The 23,673-nt window shown below is 35.9% G+C and overlaps 1 protein-coding gene across 17 annotated transcripts in view; it reads right to left on the reverse strand.

Moving 5' to 3' along the window:
- Positions 1-23,673, reverse strand: part of IKZF2 (IKAROS family zinc finger 2) — a 203,932-nt gene that overhangs the window by 71,077 nt on the left and 109,182 nt on the right. For 14 of the 17 annotated variants that reach the window (XM_059878940.1, XM_010802305.4, XM_010802294.4 and 11 more), the window contains one exon: positions 3,032-3,298. In XM_059878940.1, coding sequence (XP_059734923.1) covers positions 3,032-3,298 — 267 coding nt within the window. The remainder of the gene's footprint in view (positions 1-3,031; positions 3,299-23,673) is intronic. The other 3 variants (XM_010802311.4, XM_010802308.4, XM_010802310.4) reach the window with 1 other exon arrangement.

A 23,673-nucleotide genomic window follows, 5' to 3' on the forward strand; every position in this document is an offset into this window, starting at 1 on the left:
CAATTTGTGTTCATGCATGAATTGATTTACTACCCCTACTTCTTTTCTTCTCACTTCATTCCCAGTGAAGAGTGCCTGGAGTATCCGATGACAATATTACCTGATTATCTACTAAAGTAGCAATACCAAAGAGGTAACACTGAGCCATTAATAAGGCACTGGAATTGACACTTTAGTAGAGTATGAAAGAAGAAGAAAAAGAAGTGAATTAGAGCTGATACTCCATGTCATTTTAATAAATCGAGTGATTGTGTATTTTTCCACTATCAATTTTATATTAGACATTCTGTGAGCTAAAAACACAGAAGCTTATGTTTCTTAAAGGGATTTAAGGATTGAAGACAGTGTCTTTTATACTAGCAAGCTATAAATGGTGAAAGGGGGAAGTTCTAAAATGAAGATGGTTCATCAAATTAAGGGGAAAACATTTGCTTAATGTCTATATTTCAACTTCATTTGTTGCCAATCTAAAGAAACACAAATAGACTTTCTATTCTCACAGTGCTAAAATGGAATTGAAAATGTCATGACCCACTAAGACACATAAACTGGGTCATCAGAAATACACATAAAAATGGCTAATTTAAAGACACATCACAATTTCATGGTTAACAATGTGCGGCAAGTAGCCCAAGCACCTCTATTAATTATTAGTAACTTTTAACAAAAAACCACCCAGATCTTAGAAAAGTATAAAAATTTCCCAATACTCTAATAAATATTTATTAATATTAAAAATTCATAGAGTTCCAAGAATATTTTTTTAAAGTCTATTTAGTTTATTTTCCTTGCCTTTACCAGCTGAATGAATCCTATATTCCCAGGACTCATGGAAATCTGTGTAACTATTTTTTTTTTTTTTTCTGTGTAACTATTTAGAAATAGTTTCCTGGTGGTTCAGATGGTAAAGCGTCTGCCTACAATGTGGCAGACCTGGGTTCAATCCCTGGGTCAGGAAGATCTCCTGGAGAAGGAAATGGCAACCCACTCCAGTAATCTTGCCTGGAAAATCCCATGGACGGAGGAGTCTGGTAGGCTATAGTCCATGGGGTTGCACAGAGTCAGGTATGACTAAAGTGACTTAGCAGCAGCAGCAACAACTCTACTTTACTGTAGTAAATATCAAATGGACAGTACAGTAGGTGGGTAATTATTTCTGTATTTATAAACCAACAATCCTCATGAAAGTCACTGTAGATACAGTGAAACATCAATTAACCTAAATTTTCAACAGAGTACACTCAAATTTTTTGAATGTTTTTAACTCAGACCAAAAAGGTTTATTAAAAATGTTACAAAAATTTTTTAAATATATTTTTCAGCTTTAAAATGAATACTATTTGCAATTCAACTGAAAAGTCACTCTACTAATTTTATTTAGTTTCTACATTGCTGGATGTGAGACGGAGACATCCCAAAGTGTGTTATCTCCCTCAATATAATCTCTCTGAGATGATGGGTACATCATAACTTTGTGGATCTCTTCTTTTAGACCTGCAGTTAGAATAACTTCATGAGCATAGAAACAGAGTAGATTCATGTTTTACAGTCTTTTTCTTTTCTTATCAAAGATGATACTTAGCTTGATCTTTTGTTTCCATGAGACATTTCTAACAATTAAAAGAAAAACCATCTTCACTAGTAATATAAATATTACTGTAAATTCTAAAAAATATTTTAAAAATATGATGCTATTTAAAAAGGAAATTCAAAACAAAAAGTAAAAATGTAACTGACTGTATGGTTGAATAAGAGTGTACGCCCTGAAGTTGATGATTTCAATTGAGGTAACAGTGATTCTAAGGTGTAGTTTCTCACTATAATGAAACTATCAGCCTTAGAGTATTGATATACGAAGCACAAAATATTTGAACAAAACCTCTTTGGACATCAGGAAACACCGAGCCTAGCCTCTAAATGCTCTTAATTACATAAGGAACGATGGATAAATTACTTAACTGTTTTGGGCTTCATTTTCTTCATGTGTAAATGAGAAATGTGGACTAAGAAAACGTCAATGTTCCCAGGATGTCTCATGTTTTAAGCATCTACTGACTAAATTGATTACTTAGAAGTCTTTTAAATCAATGTCTTTACTGTGATTTATCTCTCTTCCAAAAGAGTGTCATATTTTAAAACTCTGAGTGTATGACTTATTACTGTTTTGCTCTATGATACCTCTCTGAATTATAGTTAAAGCTATCATTACCTTTAAATCAAATTTCATATGACTGAAACTTTTTAAGAGTCAATGATCCACCTACCTTATCACAGTATCATTTCTTGTGTTTACATCAAAAAGAATTTAAATTTTTTACCAAAGGATTTAAAGAGATTTAAATAAGGCCTTCTAAATGAGTTGGTTTTTCTCATTACTCAGATGTCTAAAAGTATATTAATCTGAGGTCCTTTTCCTCACCTGATTCTATGAGTACACATTCCAACCACCCTTTGGTACATTCTACCCGATGTTATCTCCTTGCAGTAGTTATAGTTAAAAATTACAGGCAAAGGGTGACATCCTGAAACTGGTGAAAATAAGTATCTGTCTCCTACACAGACCCATGGAAGGCAAAGACTGATTGAAAATTGTATTTCAAGAAGTTAATTAGATAAGGTGAAAATGATCCACTATTATATAAATACAAGAGGACCACATTATAGGATAAATGTTTACCTAGCAAACTCTCTTCTCTGCCCATGGGTATGGTAAAATATGTATAGGAGTACAAAAAGATCAAGTTACACAATGAAATTCTCCTATACCTTTTGAACCCTCATCATATTATTGCTATATTAAGAACTGTGGAAACTGAATCCCAAACTTCTTTTTGAAATGCTATTCAGATCTGAAGGCTGGAAGTCAAGACCCAGGCTACTTGCTGCTTTTCAGCAATCCAATACTAGCAGAATTCTGAAAAAGGAGTTTTACCATTGCCACCCCTGAATAAAAAGGAAAGAGAATAGATGTCAGGTAATATCAACATCAGATGTCACAGGCAGTCATCAGGTTATTCTTTCAGCTGCTTACCAGTATGACTCCTTTTATGTACCATAAGCACATTGGGCCCAATGCAAACCATGCCACAGACGTCACATTTCAGTTTACCATTCGGAAGCCGGATTCCTCCCTCGCCTTGAAGCTCCTGGACTTTCCTGTTGTCTGCCACCTCGCTGCTTTCAATTAGGGGTTCTTCTAGGCTGCTACCCTCATCATGGCCCCTGATCTCATCTTCGCGGCTCAGGGGTTTCCTGTCACACTCTTCATCACTCTGCATTTCTAGCTTTACTGAATTTGCTGTAATTTAAAGAAGAAAGAAAGACATTTTGAGTGCATGTTATATGTAGTCACCTACATCTCTTTCCCACACATTGCCATTCTATTAACATGGCTGGAAATACTGTAGAATACAGCATATTCTCTATAGAATAAAGTCCATCCCTCATGCAACATTATATGTGCTTTGCTCCAAGGTACTCCAGTGAAGCTTCGGTATGAAAGTGAAGATGACCTAGGGAAGCTCAAGGTAAAGAGAATGATGCTTTATTTTTACACACATGTTTTTCTTTAATTCAGGGGTACACTTTTTAAGCAACTCTTTAAACAACTGGTATTGTTAGATTTTTGAGTTTGTCATTAAGGTGACTGAGACAGGATTACGAAAAGGCGAAGATGAGATACTACTTAACCCACTGAGCTACACCTTTTCTTAACTATATATATATATATATATATATATACACACACATCGGAGAAGGGAATGGCACCCCACTCCAGTACTCTTGCCTAGAAAATCCCATGGACGGAGGAGCCTGGAAGGCTGCAGTCCGTGGGGTCGTTGAGGGTCGGATACGACTGAGTGACTTCACTTTCACTTTTACGCATTGGAGAAGGAAAGGGCAACCCACTCCAGTGTTCTTGCCTGGAGAATCCCAGGGACGGGGGAGCCTGGTGGGCTGCCGTCTATGGGGTCGCACAGAGTCGGACACGACTGAAGTGACTTAGCAGCATATATATACATACACACACACACACAAGTCATAGTCTCTGTTTTCCATTAGAGCGCTTGTGTAAACCTGCCTTTGAAATGAGCAAGAGAAACAACTCGGGATGTTAAGCCAGCAAATGTCTTAGACACATGAAGTCATCCAGGCAAGGCAAATATTCTAAAAATCAGACTAAATAATACAGTCAGTTGAAAGTTATATAGATAAAGGGCAGAGTGCACAGAAGTCACATGCTCTTAAGCTACTTTGCTTTTTTATTTCCTGTGTGAAAAAAGTTCTCCATAGAACATATTAGTCTGCAAATCAAAGTATTCCAACTTTAATCTATGCACACCAAAAAGCAGTGAATGACAGGAATGGCATAGCATGCATGCACACACTTGTGACTGTTAAGAAATTTAATGCCTTCTGTTTGCTGTTTTTGGATCATCCCACAGAAAAGTTGGAATTTTGTTAGCACAGCCCTCATGCTGGATTGCTGACAGAGTCCTTTCACAGAGCAGAAGCAAGGTTTAAGAGAATACCAGGTTTTATCCACTGATCTTGAAAATTTCTCAAGAAACCATATCAAAGTTACTAAGCAAAACAAATTATTTGGTATTACTTGAATAGAGGAAATATTTTCATAAAAAGGAAGTACATTTTTTTTTACGGCAATTGTTTTCTTAGAGAAACCACCCCTTCTCTGCCTCGTTGTTAGTTCTTATGACAGGCAGCACATACTATCAAAATGACTCCTCCATGCTCCCTCCATGGAACTCCCCTGTGAACCACAGACAGTGTGGTACAACGTGGGGATCACTAGATTTAGTTAGGAGAACTGGCTTTGACATTTACTGCAATATAATCTTGAACCAGTTACTTAACCTCTGAATCTTATGTCTTTCATTTACAAAGTGGAGATGAATTCAGATTACAGAATAAAGTTTAAGCACAATAGTTTAGCTATTAAGAGCAAAGTTTCTAGCAGTGGCACTTAGTATTATAAAAGGAGTGTCACGCTGTGCATATTACTAAGTTCTCCATGTCCTCTACAAAATCGGGATGACAATGGCACCCACTTCCTAGGACAGATGTAAGCATTAAATGTCTAAATATAAAAAATGGGCTTACCATTATTTTTCTTTGGACAAAAGTGTTTTTATTCCATAAAGTTTTTGTAAAGATCAATTAACGTAACAGTACGTAAACTAACCTAAGAACTACAAAGGGATACACAGCCTTCTTGCCTCATCTCTAACAGAATATGTATATCTTGGGTTTTACCCTATTTACAAATTAGCACTGCTTTACTGGGTTTTGAGAAGAGTATGGACAATATTTTTCCATCTTAATATTTCCAATATGCTAAGATATTTGTGGCATACAAGAAGTATTTCAGGTAGTATTCCCTGAAGCATTTTAATTAACTGATTAAGAATTTTCTTTAAGGTATTTTCTTATATGTTTAAAGAATCCATTAACAGAATAACAAAAAATGAATCATCGTAAAGGATTAGATTTAGAAAAGGCAGAGGAACCAGAGATCAAAATGCCAACATCCACTGGATCGTCAAAAAAGCAAGAGAGTTCCAGAAAAATATCTATTTCTGCTTTATTGACTATGCCAAAGCCTTTGACTGTGTGGATCACAACAAACTATGGAAAATTCTTAAAGAGATGGGAATACCAGACCACCTAACCTGTCTCCTGAGAAATCTGTACACAGGTCAGGAAGCAACACTTAGAACTGGGCATGGAACAACAGACTGGTTCAAAATTGGGAAACCGGTATGTCAAGGCTGTATATTGTCACCCTGCTTATTTAACTTATATGCAGAGTACATCATGAGAAACACTGGGCTGGATGAAGCACAATCTGGAATTAAGATTACTGAGAGAAATATCAATAACCTCAGATATGCAGATGACATCACCCTTATGGCAGAAAGTGAAGAGGAACTAAAAAGCCTCTGATGAAAGTGAAAAAGAAGAGTGAAAAAGCTGGCTTAAAACTCAACGTTCAGAAAACGAAGATCATGGCATCTGGTCCCATCACTTCATGGCAAATAGATGGGAAACAATGGAAACAGTGAGAGACTTATTTTTGGGGGCTCCAAAATCACTTCAGATGGTCACTGCAGCCATGAAATTAAGACACTTGCTCTTTGGAAGAAAAGTTATGACCAACCTAGATAGCATATTCAAAAGCAGAGATATTACTTTGCCAACAAAGGTCCATCTAGTCAAAGTTATGGTTTTTCCAGTGGTCATGTATGGATGTGAGAGTGGACCTTAAAGAAAGCTGAGCACTGAAGAATTGATCCTTTTGAACTGCGGTGTTGGAGAAGACTCTTGAGAGATCCTTGGACTGCAAGGAGATCCAACCAGTCCATCCTAAAGGAAATCAGTCCTGAATATTTGTTGGAAGGACTCATACTGAAGCTGAAAATCCAATACTTTGGCCACCTGATGCGATGAACTGACTGATCTGAAAAGACCCTGATGCTAGGAAAGATTGAAGGAGGGAGGAGAAGGGGACGATAGAGGATGAGATGGTTGGATGGCATCACCGACTCAATGGACATGAGTCTGAGTAAACTCCAGGAGTTGGTGACGGACAGGGGAGCCTGGTGTGCTGCAATCCATGGGGTTGCAAACAGTCAGACACGACTGAGCAACTGAACTGAACTGAACTGAGCTGAAAGGATAAAAAATGAAAATTATGTCCTTTTCTACCTAAAGTTCACCCATTCCTCAGTTCTGGTCTCAAAATCAACCATAATCCTTGTCTTCTATTTAGAATTGTGTGTGTACATGTGTGTACATATGTGTATACATGTGTACATACAGGTCACTCTTTTTACACAAAATGAGCTGACTTTAACGTTCCTTTCTTCAGTTAATAATATCTGTTCACTATTTTCCACATTAGTACAAAGAAATCGGGCTTCCCAGGTGGCTTAGTGGTATAAAGAATCCTTTGCAGGAGCTGCAGAAGATGTGGGTTCCATCCTCGAGTTGGGAAGATTCCCTGGAGAAGGAAATGGCAACCCACTCCACTATTCTTGCCTGGGAAAACCCATGGACACAGGAGCCTCATGGGCTACGGTCCATGGGTCACAAAAGTGTCAGATACAACTGAGCAACTGAGCACACAGGCACAGACACAGAAATCTACACTGTTCGTTTCCAATACCTGCATAAAATCTATTTTACAAACATAATATATTCACCCAGGCTATTATTTATTTAGTGCTATTATAGACATTATTGTCTAATATACCATACAAAACTGTTAATCTGCTAAAAACCAGTTATTTTACTTTAGACTTTTAATCTGCATTTTTTATTGTGAATGAAGTTGGGTATCTTTTTCATGTTTAAATGTGTTCTCTCTCTTTTTTTTTTTTTTAGAAATGCCTATCAAAATTCTTTGCCCATTTTTCCACTAGGTTGTCAGCCTTTCTCACTGAATTTAAATGCTTTATATAGTAAGGAACTTAGCCCTGTGTCTGATATGTTTTGCAAAAACTTTGGTATATCTTTTTACTCCAGGGTATTTTTTTGGCATGTATGTTAAATTTTTTACATTTTGAATTTTAGCATTTTTGTTAAACATAACATATTTAAGTCATAACAATTATGACTTCTGGATTCCATATCTTGCTTCAATAGTTTTTCCATATTCCGAGAAATTCTTCCATTTTTTTCTGAGAAGGAAAACTGTTCTAATCAATGTAAAAATACTACCGGTTACTCTACACAGTCCCATGTTTCATTTGTAACTGTCACATAAAGGGAAAATTAAGAAAGAAAACAAATGAAAAATATGACTTAATGTAGCATGATTTCATATACCAGCCTGTGAGCAAATTTTCCCACACATTAAAGTCATGTACTAAAGATCACAAATTTCACGGCAATGCTATCACTTACATTCTTAAACTAGTCAACATCTGATAAGCTGCCTTTAATGAGTATAAAGTCTACCCACATTTCATTTCAGGAACTGAAGAAAGGTATATCTAAAAGAAGTTAAGTCTGAACGTATGGGCCTCTTCAATTTCAAAAGAGTACAAAATTATGACTTGATGTTCTACTAAATTATCTTTTCCCTCAGGAGAATATTAGAATATGGACAGTAAAACAACATTAAACGTTAGTAAAAATGTCATTTAACAAATTTATCAGGGCTTCCCTGCTGGCTCAGTGGTAAAAGAATCCACCTGCCAATGCAGGAAACATGGGTTTGATCTCTGGTCCGGGAAGATCACACATGCAACAGAGCAGATAAGCCCAAGTGCCACAACTATTAAGCCTGTGCTTAAGAGCCCAGGAGCCTCAAATACTGAGTACCCACAGGCCACAACTGCTGCAGCCTGAGAGCCCTAGAGCACATGCTCTGAAACAAGAGATGTCATTACAATGAGAAGCCCGTGCATTACATCTAGAGGGTAGCCTCTGCTTGCAACAACCAGAGAAAAGCCCATGCAGCAACGAACCCAGCAGTAAATAAATAAAATTTAAAATAGTTTAAAAAGTCCAGTTTATGAGATGTTACCATTATGGTTAGAACTTTCTTTTCTATCTACAGAAGAACATACTTGAGATGAATATCCAAAAGCATAGATTTACTAGAACTAAATATAAAAGAAGTGGTAAACTATAGTAAGAAACTAAGATAAGAAAGCTTTCTAAAGTGAACAATGCAAAGAAATAGAGGAAAATAATAGAATGGGAAAGAATAGAGATCTCTTCAGGAAGATTAGCAATACCAAGGGAACATTTCATGCAAAGATATGCACAATAAAGGACAAAAATGGTATGGACCTAACAGAATTAGAAGATATTAAGAAGAGGTGGCTAGAATACAGAGAAGAGCTATATAAAAAAGGTCTTAATGACCTGGATAACCACGATGGTGTAATCAGTCACCTAGAGCCAGACATCCTGGGGTGCGAAGTCAAGCAGGCCTTAGGAAGCATTACTAGGAACAAAGCTAGTGGAGGTTATAGAATTCCAGCTGAGCTATTTCAAATCATAAAAGATGATGCTGTTAAAGTGCTGCTCTAAATATGCCATAAAATTTGGAAAACACATCAGTGGCCACAGGAATAGGAAAGGTTAGTTTTCATTCCAACCCCAAAGAAGGACCATGCCAAAGAATGTTCAAACTACCACACAACTGTACTCATATCACATGCTGGCAAAACAATGCTCAAAATCCTTCTAGCTAGGCTTTAACAGTATGTGAACTGAAAATTTCCAGATGTGCCAACTGGATTTAGAAAAGGCAGAAGAGCCAGAGATCAAATTTCCAACATCCACTGGACCACAGAAAATACAAGAGATTTCCAGAAAAAATATCTACTTCTGCTTAATTGACTATGCCAAAGCCTTTGACTGTGTGGATCACAATAAACTGTGGAAAATTCTGAAAGAGATGGGAATACCAGACCACCTGACCTGTCTCCTGAGAAATCTGTATGCAGGTCAGGAAGCAACAGCTGGAACTGGACATGGAACAACAGACTGGTTCCAAATTGGGAAAGGAGTACGTCAAGGCTGTATATTGTCACCTTGCTTATTTAACTTATATGCAGAGTACATCATGAGAAATGCTGGGCTGGATGAAGCACAAGCTGGAATCAAGACTGCTGGGAGAAATACCAATAACCTCAGATATGCAGATGACACCACCCTTATGGCAGAAAGCAAAGAGGAACTAAAGAGACTCTTGATGAAAGTGAAAGAGAGTGAAAGAGCTGGCTTAAAACTTAACATTCAAAAAACGAAGATCATGGAACCCAGTCCCATCACTTCATGGCAAATAGATGGGGAAACAACGGAAACAGTGAGAGACTTCATTTTGGGGGGCACCAAAATTATTGCAGATGGTGACTGCAGCCATGAAATTAAAAGACACCTGCTCCTTGGAAGAAAAGCTATGACAAACCTAGACAGCATAATTAAAAGCAGAGACATCACTTTGCCAACACAGGTCCATATAGTCAAAGCTAAGGTTTTTCCAGGAGTCTAGTAAGGATGTGAGAGCTGGACCATCAAGAAGGCTGAGTGCTGAAGAATTGATGCTTTCAAACTGTGGTGCTGCAGAAGATTCAGTGAGAGTCCCTTGTAGGGCAAGGAGATCAAACCAGTCAATCCTAAAGGAAATCAACCCTGAATATTCACTGGAGGGAATGATGCTGAAGCTAAAGTTCCAATACTTGGGCTACCTGATGCAAAGAGCTGACTCACTGGAAAAGACCCTGATGCTGGGAAAGATTGAAGGCAGGAGGAGAAGCAGACGACAGAGTATGAGATTGATGGTATCACTGATTCAATGGACATGAGTTTGAGCATATTTCGGGAGACAGTGTCGGACAGGGAAGTCCAGCATGCTGCAGTCCGTGAGATCACAAAGATTTGGACATAACTTAGTGACTGAACAACAAAACTATAGTAATCTTTTCTCTAACAGTATTATACTCTGAGGAATTATATATTTGCCTTGTATGAATATATATGCTATAGTAAATAATAATTCATATTTATTGATATAGTAAATCAATAAAATCCAACACATTTTAATATATACACGGCATAGGTTTTTTCAAAAATATGGTGGATGTGTTTATTCACTCAGTCATGTCTGACTCTTTGAGACCCCATGGACTGGAGCCCACCAGACTCCTCTGTCCTTGGGGATTCTTCAGGCAAGAATACTGGAGTGGGTTGCCATTCCCTTCTCCAGAGATCCTCCCATCCCAGGGATCGAACCCAGGTCTCCTGCATATCAGGCAGATTTTTTACCATCTGAGCCACCATGGAAGCTAAATATGGTGTCCTACTGTACAAATAAAATTCCATTCTAATTAATATTTAGCTCATCTTACCAAAATTAAGTTGAAATTCTAAGATAAAAGTGATTACTTAAATTGATCAGAATTTTAACTGTTAAATAAAATATTTTTCCTACTTAAAGAACCTACAAGATATTCTCCTATTATTTATTTCTACTACTTAGGATTTTTCTAATTAATCTAGGGCATCTAATATTTTAACTATTAATGATTAAATTTGTGTTTGGGAAATGTATACTCTAAATTATAAATTACATAATGACTGTAGTTACATGAAGTCACTATAAATTAATCATGGAATAAAAATCAAAGTCGTGGCGCTATCAAATTTTTGAAATTAAACTTTAACTCTTTATCATATAGTATTCCTTTTATAATTTGGTTAAAAGAAAGGCATTCTAATACATGGCTAATTTCTTCTAAGAAAATGTTAGTATAAATGAAATCTTATTACTATATATCAACAACAAGAATTACTTTTCATGCTTATTTTCTTGATAGAAAATGAAGAATGTAAAAATTCAAGCATATCCGTGTGAAATTATACACATTTTAATATATTGAGAAGCATTAACAGTTTAATGAAAACAATATTTTGTCAGAATAATTAGCAATGAAAAAAGGATGTGAAATAAGATTTTAATTGATCAATTTGTTCTTTGTTATTCAATATTGTAGCCACAAATAACTATGATATACAGATAGGTGAATATTTTCAATGAAAAAATAAAATGTTTATTATAGGTATTTTTTTTCCCTTTAACTTGAAGGAGATGATACAGTTCACAGTTTTAAATAAAGAAGAGTCGAATTTTAAAGTATCCAAAAAAGTTACACTGATTCTTTGTTAGGTTGATTCTTTTAGTACACTTGGAGGTTTGTAAACACAATTAAAGGATAATAATTGTTGACTGAAAAGACTTTTATAATCAATTTTATACAGATAAAGCTTTGAATATATTTCAGGATAAAATATTCTACATATATAGTTATGAAAAAAATTGCTTCATAATGCAAACGTTTAAGGATTAAAGATTTATCCCCTTCTTTGTGCTTTCCAACTACTATTCTTGAACTTTAGGATATAGTTTATAGATTCTATAAAAATGCATGTTTTAATCACCTCCATTTACATGTGATCACCCCAATGCCAAGAAGTAAAGAGATTCACATAAAAGCTCTTATAAATGATTCCCAGGCCAAAGAAATTTCAATAATAAAAGCTTTTCAGTAAACATACTGGATTGTCTACACTCAAAGCCTTCATAATTATCAGTTTCAAGATACATACTACTGAGTGGATAAAGTTACACTGGACTTGTCTTAAATTCAGTAGCATGGTATTAAATAAAATGATAACCTAATAAGGGTATTTACACAGCTAAACATATATACAGATCACTGCTTTTAAAAAAAAAAAAAGGGCAGAAAACCAAATGGGGAAAAATCATGCTGTTTTGTGAAACTGTTAAAACACATTATTTTAATTCAGTCTATTTCATAATGAAGTTTTCATTACCACTACTATACTTTAAAAACTAAAGACAATTCAAAATCCAAATGTATACCACTTAAAAATGAAATGCACAATGCTGTTACATACATTAATAGACCTCACACAGTAGAGCCCATCTACTTCAACCAATAAGACACAAGGACCAAAATGAAATCTGTTTAAAACTCATTGAGCCAGCAAATATTTATTATGTGCCTAATATTGTGCCGCCCAAAAAGTTTATTTGCCATCGATACTTTGCTAAAATTGATTAGGAAGGTTTAAGACTAAAAGCTGAAGAATTTTTCACTTAAATAAGAAACCTGTATTAGCAGGATGGTATGTACCCAGCTCAAGGAAGAGTTTATGAGTAAGAAGTACAGGAAATATTTTACTAGCATGTAATTTGGTTACATACTGAATTTATTGACCTAAATAGTACATAAATGTGGAGAGATTTTTCCTTAGAAATTCCTATTTTTTATTAACTTGACCAAATTACCAACTTATGTAAGATGGTATGAGAGCATTTGATTTTGCAATGTCTGGCACTTGATGGCTTCAAATAAAATTCTCAGCTTTTAACATCTGGGGGGAAGATCACTTTTTTACACACATGGAGAAATATATTCAGTTAATTTTGAATTATAAAAGTGGAATAAATTATATCCTCATCGTTAGAATGAGCTTTTCACAGATAAGCCTATCATTTAAATGTCAAGTTTTTGAAAAATCATAGAAACCAGAACCTAAAATACCATTATTGAAATATTTTCAAAATCTAAATTAAACTTTATACAACTTAAAACTTTATTATTAGTATGAGTTGATTCTATTCATCCATGAATAGATTATTGAAATTTCCTAGCCAGGAAAATAATGCAAAGGGATTATGATTTATTTGCTGTATTTGAAAAGATACAATATTTATCTTATGGAGTATAAAATAGGCCTTCTATCTTAATTACTATTCACCTAGTGATTTATTTCTGTTTAATTTCCAAACTATAATTTTCAACTCAATTTTTAAGGAAGTAAGTAGTCAACACTATGGGAGCTAAAGAAATATTTCTTTCACAGTGCTAATAATAAAAGATAGCTAAAATGCCATTCTTATCAAGTTTGGGGAAAAAACCTTTCAGGTGTGATGTGTAAGTAGACTTTCATATGCTTGGTTTCTGTTGTGTGAACATTTAAGAGGACACTTACATTGTGTTATTACTTACAAGCATCAATTTCTCCAGGGCTATGCCAGATACTTGAAATGGTGTTATACACACTAATTGAATCAATATGTCTATCTAATAATCTGTTGAAGTTGCTTCTGAGCTCATACAACTCTGGTTTAAACTTTCAAAAAAGAAACACCAAACATGATTAAATTCATGTTAACAGCACAGCAGCTGTTTAAATAATGTGTTAAAAACACAAACTGCTTTCCAAACTCTGATGTAAAGCATAATTATTTACTAACCAACTTTCCAGCCATCTACACAATTAAAGTAAAATCCTCACAACAAAAATTAAGGTATGTGCAATCATTTTTCAAAGAATTTCCTCAACAAATTTTCACACAATATAAAAACTCTGTTCCTTTTAACTGGAAATAAATTAATACATACATCTTACAAAACAGCTCCCTCATAGCATCCTTAAAGTATTCATTTTAGAAATGGTTGGACAAGTCCAGACACTGGTGTCACTCAACTGCAGCTGAGGCATTTGGGGGTAGCATTCTAAGTCTGCACATCACATTACCTCGTTTTCTTTAAGTCCCTGCTCTCTCTCTCTCTCTCCTTTCCCCAATATAGTTAGATTATATATTTCTTAAACCTACTAGAGTAACTTGATCAAGACAGTCCTGGTTCTGAAATATGATTACTATTCTGAAAGCACTATAGAAGAAAATTACTCTGCACTTGATTGAAGGAAACCAGGGTCTTTACTTCCCTTTCTGCCACTTAACTAGTTCTGGGACCTTGGGAAATTTGTTTATTTTGACTCAGCCTCCTGCATCACCTGAAACATGGGGAAAATAACACTTGATGTTCCTGAAAACAGAAGCCTAGATAAAACAGTCTCTACACTAAGGATTTAGAATCCTTCTAATAATTGTAATAATACAAAAATAATTTATAATTCTTATTGATTTAAAACAATTCACATTGTCTCATTGGATACTCAGAACCACAGTGGATTATAGGTAGGACAGACACAGATAAATGGAGGTTGGTTGCTAAGTAACGTACCCAAGGATGCTAAACTAGTAAATATCAATGCAAGATTTTCTGCCTTTTGTCTTCGCCATCTTCCTATGACACAGTACTGCCTGTCCAATTAAGCAAGTAACTAATAGTAGTATTACATTTAGAAAAAATATCAGTCCTGAGAAAACAGATCTTTCTGATGCTATAAAACTGTGCCCATAAGTTGAAGAGGATACCAGGAATTCAAGCCCACATGGGTCAGATAAAATAAAAATACATTTCCATAAACTGAGGTGTAGATGAATACTTTCAAGTCTGGGAGGCTTGTGCCTACTCAAATGAAATACTTTTTCATTTGTAGATTTACTTTGGTCTCAAGGCAGGGATAGGGTCACGTAGTGCAACAAGTTCCTGAAGAATCTGCCAATATTCAATCCTTTTCCTGATCCCTACTTTTTCTATATTCCCTGTCATGACTTACGGGTGGTGGGTAAAGACAGCCATTTGAGGAATAAGTCGCTATTATCAACTTTAATCTCTAAACCAACAGTTATAGACGATGGCATTTTAGGACTTCCTTTGTGGTCACATTTTGACAGTCTTGTGTCAATTTTTGTTACAAAGATAAATCCTATTGATGAGCAGCTCATGCAATATTTCATGTACATTTAAAGAGATCGTCACAACAAAATAAATACCAAAAAATTACTCTACCTCCTTGAAAAAGAAAAACCAAGTAAAACTAAGGACCTGAGACCTGTGACCCTTGATGCTCTCCCACAACACACATGACCTTCTACAACAGGCCCAGCAGCAGACCACACACCTTTACTGACCAGCACAGTGGCACCACCGCACCCAAGGATGAAGTTTCTATTTTCCGGCATACAACTAGTTCTTGGGAAATGTACAACGTGGAGAAAATAAGCCTAGTTTAAACAGAAATGCCACAGGCAAACAAGAGTCTATCCTGTTATCCATCCTTTAAATAAATGACTGCATTTATCAAGTCCCAGAGATTCAGTATCTGCCATGTCTTGCATATCCAACTTCGTTTTGTTACATTTTAATGGCCAACACAGAACTCCTTTTAAGACTGCCCATGTCCTCTCACCTGGAACAATTTCAACAACTTTCTAGCTGGGTCTCTCTTCCGGATTTTGCCACACTCCACACCCCCCAATTCTCTTCCTAACGCTGAGCTCATGTTACTCTTTTAAATGTTTTCCTTAACTGGACTGTTCGCTGCCTACAAATTAAAGACAAAGGTATCAGTGTGGACTTTAAGGACCTCCACAGCACAGTTCCATCATTGCTCTTGGTCCTATGTCCTAGTACTCCCTTAGTTATTCATACTTTTTCCAGCCATTCTTCCTGGAACTTATCCCATACATCCCTATTTACTTTTTCTTTTTTTACTGATTCTTATTTTTTCTAGAGTCTTTCTCCTACTTCTATCAATGTCAGCATATCATCAAAGCTCATTGCATGTAAATCACTTCAGTCATGTCTGACTCTGTGTGACCCTATGGACTGTAGCCCACCAGGCTCCTCTGTCCATGGGATCTTCTCCAGGCAAGAATACTGGAGTGGGTTGCAGTGCCCTCCTCCACAGGGTCTTCCTAACCCAGGGATCAAACCCAGGTCTCACGTCTCTTGCACTGGCAGGCAGGTTTTTTACCACGAGCACCACCTGGGAAGCCCCTCAAAGCTCACTTATCTTCTACCTTTTTCATGAAGTATTCCCTGTGCAAAAAGATGCATTACAGTGATTTCATTCAAATATTTGCCTTTAACTCTACATTCCCTGATAGCTCACCTGGTAAAGAATCCACCTGCAATGTAGGTGACCCCAGTTTGATCCCTGGGTTTGGAAGATCCGCTGGAGAAGGGATAGGCTACCCACTCCAGTATTCTTGGGTTTCCCTTGTGGCTCAGCTGGTAAAGAATCTTCCTGCAGTGCTGGAGACCTGGGTTCGATCCCTGGGTTGGGAAGATTCCCTAGAGAAGGGAAGGGCTACCAACTCCAGTATTCTGGCCTAGAGAAATCCATGGACTGTATAGTCCATGGGGTTACAAAGAGTCAGACATGACTGAGTGACTTTCACACACTACATTCCCTATGGTATAAGATTTTTTAAAAGAAATGTTTTATTCACAATTGTAAAACTGTCTTCCCCTTACATATACTAGATGCTCAGTGAATGTTCATTGAACTCTTGTTGCAGCTGATTTACCTATCATATTTCTTTTTTTTTTAAGTTACAGAGACTGCACATAAATAATTATAATAGAGCTAGGTATTAAACACAAATCAGCAACATAACATTAATTAAAGGGCCACTGCATAAAAGAAAAGACTTTAAGTGCATTATATACATCACTGATATAATCATAACAGCTGCTCTGTGAAGCATACAATACTACCTTCATGTTACAGATGAGAAAACTAAAGCTCAAAATGGGTGAAGTAACTTGTCCAGGTCACACATCTATTCAGAGCCAGATCTGAAACTAGAACTGAGAACTAAAGACCAAATTCTTGCTATTTCCCCTGTGTCATCAAAAGCAAAATCAGTTACCAGTTAACAGTAAAGGAAAACAGGGATGCCAGTATGTTAAGGAAGAGTAACTCTGGATCGGTGTGTGCCATCTGCCATTTTCTCTACTGAATGTAGAACACAGGTGTAGTAGTTTGCCAGCTTTGAGTAAAGAGAAATTTGTCTGAGAGACTGTTCTGGAAGAAGACCAGCTTCCATTGCCAGATTTTCTGAGCATGGATTTTATTTCATATAAGAGCAATCTACTTTGAACTGGTGTTTGGCAACCATCTGCTTAACATAACTGTGGGAGGTTTGTGAAGCAAATTGCATTCTGAAATTCTCTCTTTTAATAAGGGGAGTACAAATTTTCTAACCAAACTTCTGTAAGAAATAAAATCATTACTATAAAATCCAGCTGAGCGGGCATATTCTCGAAGGGATCCACACATGAGATTGCCAGAGGTCACTGAGGACACTTAAACCAGGTCAGAAGGCAGTGCCGCCGGCACGCTAAAGAGAAAGAGATAAGAAATGGAGCAAGGTTTCCATTACGGGGCAAGAATGACAGAGGACAGAACCAACGCCAGGAGATGCACTTCATCAGCTTTACTGAGTCTCTGAACAGAAAGTGACGGAGGAACCCAACAGCTTTCCTACCCTGGGTTCAAGTATCCCTGAGTGCCAAAACCCACAACAAACATCAAGCCTACAGAAGTTCTTTCCCTGATGTTCTTTTCATAAACACTTCACTATTTGTGTGAAATAAGCAGAGTCAATATTTGGCCCTGAGATGCAGAGGACTGTTTGGTTAAAAATGTTAAATCAAGAAAATGAATCAAGCAGTAGCAAAAAAGAAAACTTATAGTTGTGATTAAGAAAAATGAATCTGGACAATCACCCGGCAAATTTTATTTCCTGCAGTGTTGCAGCGGTAATATTTTTATTTGTTTTTATTTTGCAATATTCATACTTGTTTCCTACCCCAAATGAATAGACACTTTAGTTGGTTTTATAGAGTGAACCTGTTAAAAGATAAAATAATTACAAAGCACCGTAGGAGGTATTAGGTGAGTAATAGAAATGCTGGATTAGAATACCTTTATTTAAGTACATATGTGAACATTAAGAAGTCATTTAGCAACTTCTTTGGCAGTCCAGAGGCTAAGACTCCGTGCTCCCAATGCAGGGGATCTTGGTTTGATACCTGGACAGGGAACTAGATCCCACACGCTGAAACTAAAGCGTTCACGTGCTGTAACTAAAAGATCTTGTGTGCTGGAACTAAGACCCAGAGCAGCCAAATAAATATTGTGGTGAGGAAGTCATTTAACACTGTCCCTGTTTCCTACTATGTAAACTGGGGATAATAACCTCGATATAAAAATCATAAAGCTTGGGAAGCAGAGTCACTTTAGTGCCGGCAGAGAGCCTATGGCTAAGAGATTCGGTATTCGAGAGTTTAAGGTCAGACTCTTTCATTTATTAGTGACATGACCTTAAGAAACCTCAAGAAACCTCTCAGTCTCCTTTTTCTCATCTATAAAGTCAAGATAATGATATTGCCTGCCTCCTAGGGCTATTCTGAGCATTAAATACAACTGTATATAAAACAACCTTAGAGCTATTTCACTTCTTATCAATAGAGTTACCATACGAAAGCATATTATAAAACACAGGATATTAAACAAATGTAACTACAGGAGTTTGTTTACTACAGGGAAGCACAGGCTTCATGAAGTAAGTGGCATTTAAGACAGTACTTACAGGCTGGGTATGCCATATATAATAAAGAGAGGAGGTAGGTGGCACTTAAGATGGGCGGCAAGCACAGAGAGAGGAAAGATGTATGAATACATGTTGGTTTCGAATGACGCTATTTTTTTCTGGAGTGTATATATTCAATGGGTAACATGAATAGAAAATATTTAAAATTAAAGAGTTTAAAATAGAATGATGGAGATTAATGGGGATTCATGGTTACAGGCAGAAACTTAAAAGACAAGTGCTATCAACTTATTAGAAGACTGTGTTTCAATAACCACAGTATGAAAGACTGTGAAAATTCCTTAGAATTGCTTCATTTATCCATTCACAATTACTGAGCACCTGCTCTGTGGCAGGTACGGCAATGCAGACAGTGAACGGGACAGATATGGTCCTTGCTTTCATGGTCTTTCTGACATTTATACATACATACATACATATATATATATATATATATATGTATCATTTTTGTTTTTATATATGGGCACCTATGCACAGCAAAATATTATGATGTGAAATACAATGATTTGTAAGCCCTCCCCCAGCATGTGCTACTACTATAAAATCTCACTGCAAAATGCAGAGCATAAGTAATCAAACAATACTTTCAGAAGATCACTGCTTCAAAAAAAATAGCTTCTTCTGAATTCCAAATAGTTACTTTAAGCATGTCATTGATATGTGAAACAAAGTTCTGATTAGTGAATGTGTTGTCTGTTTCCATTTCTGGAACATCCTTTAACCGGCTTTCTAACTAACGTTCATAGCTAAAGTATATGAAACATATTTAAAATGATGACTTAGTTTGTTCTATGTATCGTAGAAAGCAAATTAAACAGATGTGTCTGATATTGTTAAAGGGCATACAAATAGCTTGTTTTAGCTTGTAAACATAAGCTACTACAGCTATTAGATGCAAAAGAGCCCCTTATTCATTTAAAAAATACTTTCTTTAAAATACTTGATACTTTTCAATCATAAGACTAAAACTTATACAACTGAGTTTTATTTCTTCACCTCTTAACTTATGATTTTGTGCTGATCTTGCATCTCTATCACCTGTGATTGGATGCGTTACCTTCTAAGAGACTTAGCTTCCTCATCTGTGAGACCTAGATAATGCTACTTACTTGTGCAGATAAAAGCCTACCTGCCTGAGGCCATGATTCTTGAGGTCCCTTCTGTCTATGGTATATGTAACTTATAGGATACAAACAGACTATCCTTGAAATTTTATGTAAAAAATGATTTGTGTAATCAGTAATAATAATTAGCTACTTAGTATCTCAATGTAATATTCTCTATACAAAAAATCATTGCCAAAACTGATGTCAAGAAACTTATACCCTATGTTTTCTTTTAAGAGTTTTATGGTTTCAGGTTTAAAATTTAAGTCTGTAATCCAATTTGAATTCAGTTCTGTGCAGGGAGTAAGACAGTAGTCCAGTTTCATTCTTTTACATGTGGCTGTCCAGTTTTCATAGCACCATTTATTGAAGAGACTGTCCTTGACTCATGTCTTCTCTTGGCTCCTGTGTTGTAAATTTACTAACCATACATGCATGGGGCTTTTTCTGAGCTATTTTATTTTCATCTGTGTCTATTTTTTTTTTTTGGTAATATCATACTGTTAGGTGTTAGGATCACGATAGCTTTGTAATATAATTTGAAATCAAGAAGTATAATGCCTCCAGCTTTGTTGTTCTTTCTCAAAGGTTGATTTGGCTATTCAGAATCTTGAGTAGCTTAATACAGATTTTAGGATATTTTTCTATTTCTCTGAAAAGTAACATTGGAATTTTGATAGGAATTGCATTGAATCTGTAGAATCCTTTGGGTCACATAAACATTTTAACAATATTATTCTTCCCATCCGAGAACACAAAATATCTTCTCATTTATATGTGTCTTCCTCAATTTCTTTCATCAATGTTTAATAGTGTACAAAGTTTTCAATGTACAGATTTTTCACCTACTTGGAAAAATTTACTCCTAAGTATTTCATTTTTTGGGGTGCAATTATAGATGGGATTGTTTTCTTAACTTTTCTAATAATTAATTGCTAGTGTATTCAAATGTAACTGACTCTTGTATATTGATTTTGTACCCTGCAACTTAACTGAATTTGTTAGTTCTAACAATTTTTGAGTGGAGTCTTTAGGGTATTCTATATATATAATTGATCTGCAAATAGAGATAATTTTACTTTATTCTTTCTGATTTGGATGAATTTTATCTTTTTTTTAATAAAGTCAAGATATTGAAACAATCCAAGGTGTATTTCAATGACTGAATGGATAAAGAAGATGTGGAATATAACTACAAGGGAATATTCAGCCATAATAAAGAAGAAAATCCTGTTTATAACAAAATGAAAATAAGTCAGATAGAGAAAGACAAATACTGCACTGGTATCACTTACATGTAGAATCTAAAGTAAGCCAAATTTACAGAAACAGAGAATAGAATGTGTGTGCCAGGAGATGGAAGGAAGAGAAAACATGGAGAGATTAGCAAAAGGGTACAAACTTCCAGCTAGAAGATGAATAAATCTGAGGATCTAATGTATAATATGATAACTAAAGTCAATAACACTGTTTTGTTTAATTAAAATTTGCAAAGAATGTAGAACTTAAGTGTTCTCACACACACATAAATATGAGAGGCATGGATACATTTACTAACTAGATTGAAGGAATTCTTTCACAATGTATACATACATCAATCCATCACTTTAAATATCTTAGTTTTGTCCATCTTCAATAAAGATGAAAGAAATTCAGGAAGCTTTGAAAAATAAATAAAAATGTCTTTATACAAAATATGTTCCTGGGTTTGGGGTTCAGAAAAAAATCTAACTTTTATATTTGACTTGAAAACAGCATACCTGTTAGTGTATTTCTGAAGATCACAAGTAAGAGCTTGTTCAGATGTGAATATATGTGTTTATACATAGTATTTATGAGTTCCCCTGGTGGATCAGACGGTCGAGAGTCCGCTGCAATGTCAGAGACCTAGGCTCGATCCCCTGGAGAATGAAATGGCAATCCACTGCAGTATTCTTGCCTGGAAAATCCCATGGATGGAGGAGCCTGGCGGGCTACAGTCCACGGGGTTGTAAAGTTGGACACAACTGAGTGACTCACACACACACATAGTATATGCACTGCAAACCAAGTTGACAGGTGTGTAGGATGTTCTCTCTTAAGCAATAAATGTTAGGTACTTAAGCAGAAGATAGTATAATGTGATGAATGTCCCATCCGCATGTGTTTCCCTCAGCTGAATATTGGCTGGCATCCAGAAGGGTGGGGGGCGGGGAAAGCTAAACAAACACAACATATTCAAATCTTAAAAAAAAAAAAAAAAAGAGTACTACAACCTTCACAAAAAGCACAAAGTCCTTGACTCAAATAATGCTATGAAGACTTTTTGAAATTTTCTTATATTCTACAGTGTCCTTGTCAGGATGTGAACCCTGCCATTATGTATAGCTTGCGGCTGTTTTCAAGTTTCCTCCCCATCTGGGACTAAGAGGCAAACTGCAGGTTTCCAGGGAGGGGGAAATGCATTACAGTACGGATTTCCTCAGTACTTCACATGGACAGTACAAGCCCAGGGATACCAGCTATACTTGATCCTTCCAACAACTGGTCACCAGGTTTTATACATGCTAAGTTTCTGGAAATGTAATACAAGTTGTTAGTTTTAGAAGCCTAGAATTTTTCTTTGCTTGAACCTGACAGGGTATTTTTACTTCTTGCCCACTTTCAAAATGAATGAAGTGATTTCAGGGGCACAAAAAGACCCAAATCTAGGACTTTTGTCACAGCTCACCGTCCTCTTCTCAGTAGGCTGCCTTTTTTGCAAGGCAGCACACTCTTACCAAAAGTACCTCATTCCGTGGAAGCTGTCAGCAATTACTGCAATGAACTTTAAATCTTTTTCCTCTAACTACTATAGTAGTCCAGAAATAATGACACGACTTCTCCATACTTTAAAATGTCAAGCTGACCACTCAAAAATTGAAGTGAGGTTTCTCCAGGAAGGCCCAGACGATAAGACATTTTATGAGCCTTTCGTTTCATCTCTTGTTCCATTACTATGCTGCCTTAACACCTTCACAGTGTAGCAACACCTTCTGGGACAAGCTGAAACTAAAACAGACCACAAAAGCTGCCACCTGAACAAAGTTAACAGTATGTGCCTGGCCAAGTGTAAGCTATACATATTTTTTTCTTTCCTTGATCTGACAGTATCATTTGAATTAATTTTATTTTCCTCCTTTAGTGCTATTTCTAATAGTTTAAACATGCTGCACGATTAATTTGCCTAATGACAAGGTATCCTTCCTTTAATTGCACAGCAATATTTTTAAAAAATATATACACAGTATACTCTGTTATTTTCATGCATTCCAGGGCTAAATTTATTTTCAAATGTCTGCTTCAATGTTCATACTCAGAGATAAAAAAAATCTCTCTCTGAAATTTGAACTAACATCCTTAAACTCATGAAGCTTTAAACTCCCAGCTGACACCAGAATTATAGATTTTCAAGGTTAATGGAATATAATAAAATCTTGATGTAGTTTTTCAGATAATATAGAAAGCATATGATATAATTTTAACTATGCTCAATTTTGGCAAAGAGAGGTACATTATTAAGAAAGAGATGTACAGAGATCAAATAAGGTTTAAACGGCATGTTTCATCCCTTTCCCATAAAAATAAGAGATAAGTAAGCAAATCCATTCATTCATTACATATTCAGAAAGTGCAATTTACACACTACACTGCTAAGTGTTGGAG

The sequence above is a fragment of the Bos taurus genome, chromosome 2 (genome assembly GCF_002263795.3).
Source record: "Bos taurus isolate L1 Dominette 01449 registration number 42190680 breed Hereford chromosome 2, ARS-UCD2.0, whole genome shotgun sequence".
NCBI classification, from domain to species: domain Eukaryota; kingdom Metazoa; phylum Chordata; class Mammalia; order Artiodactyla; family Bovidae; genus Bos; species Bos taurus.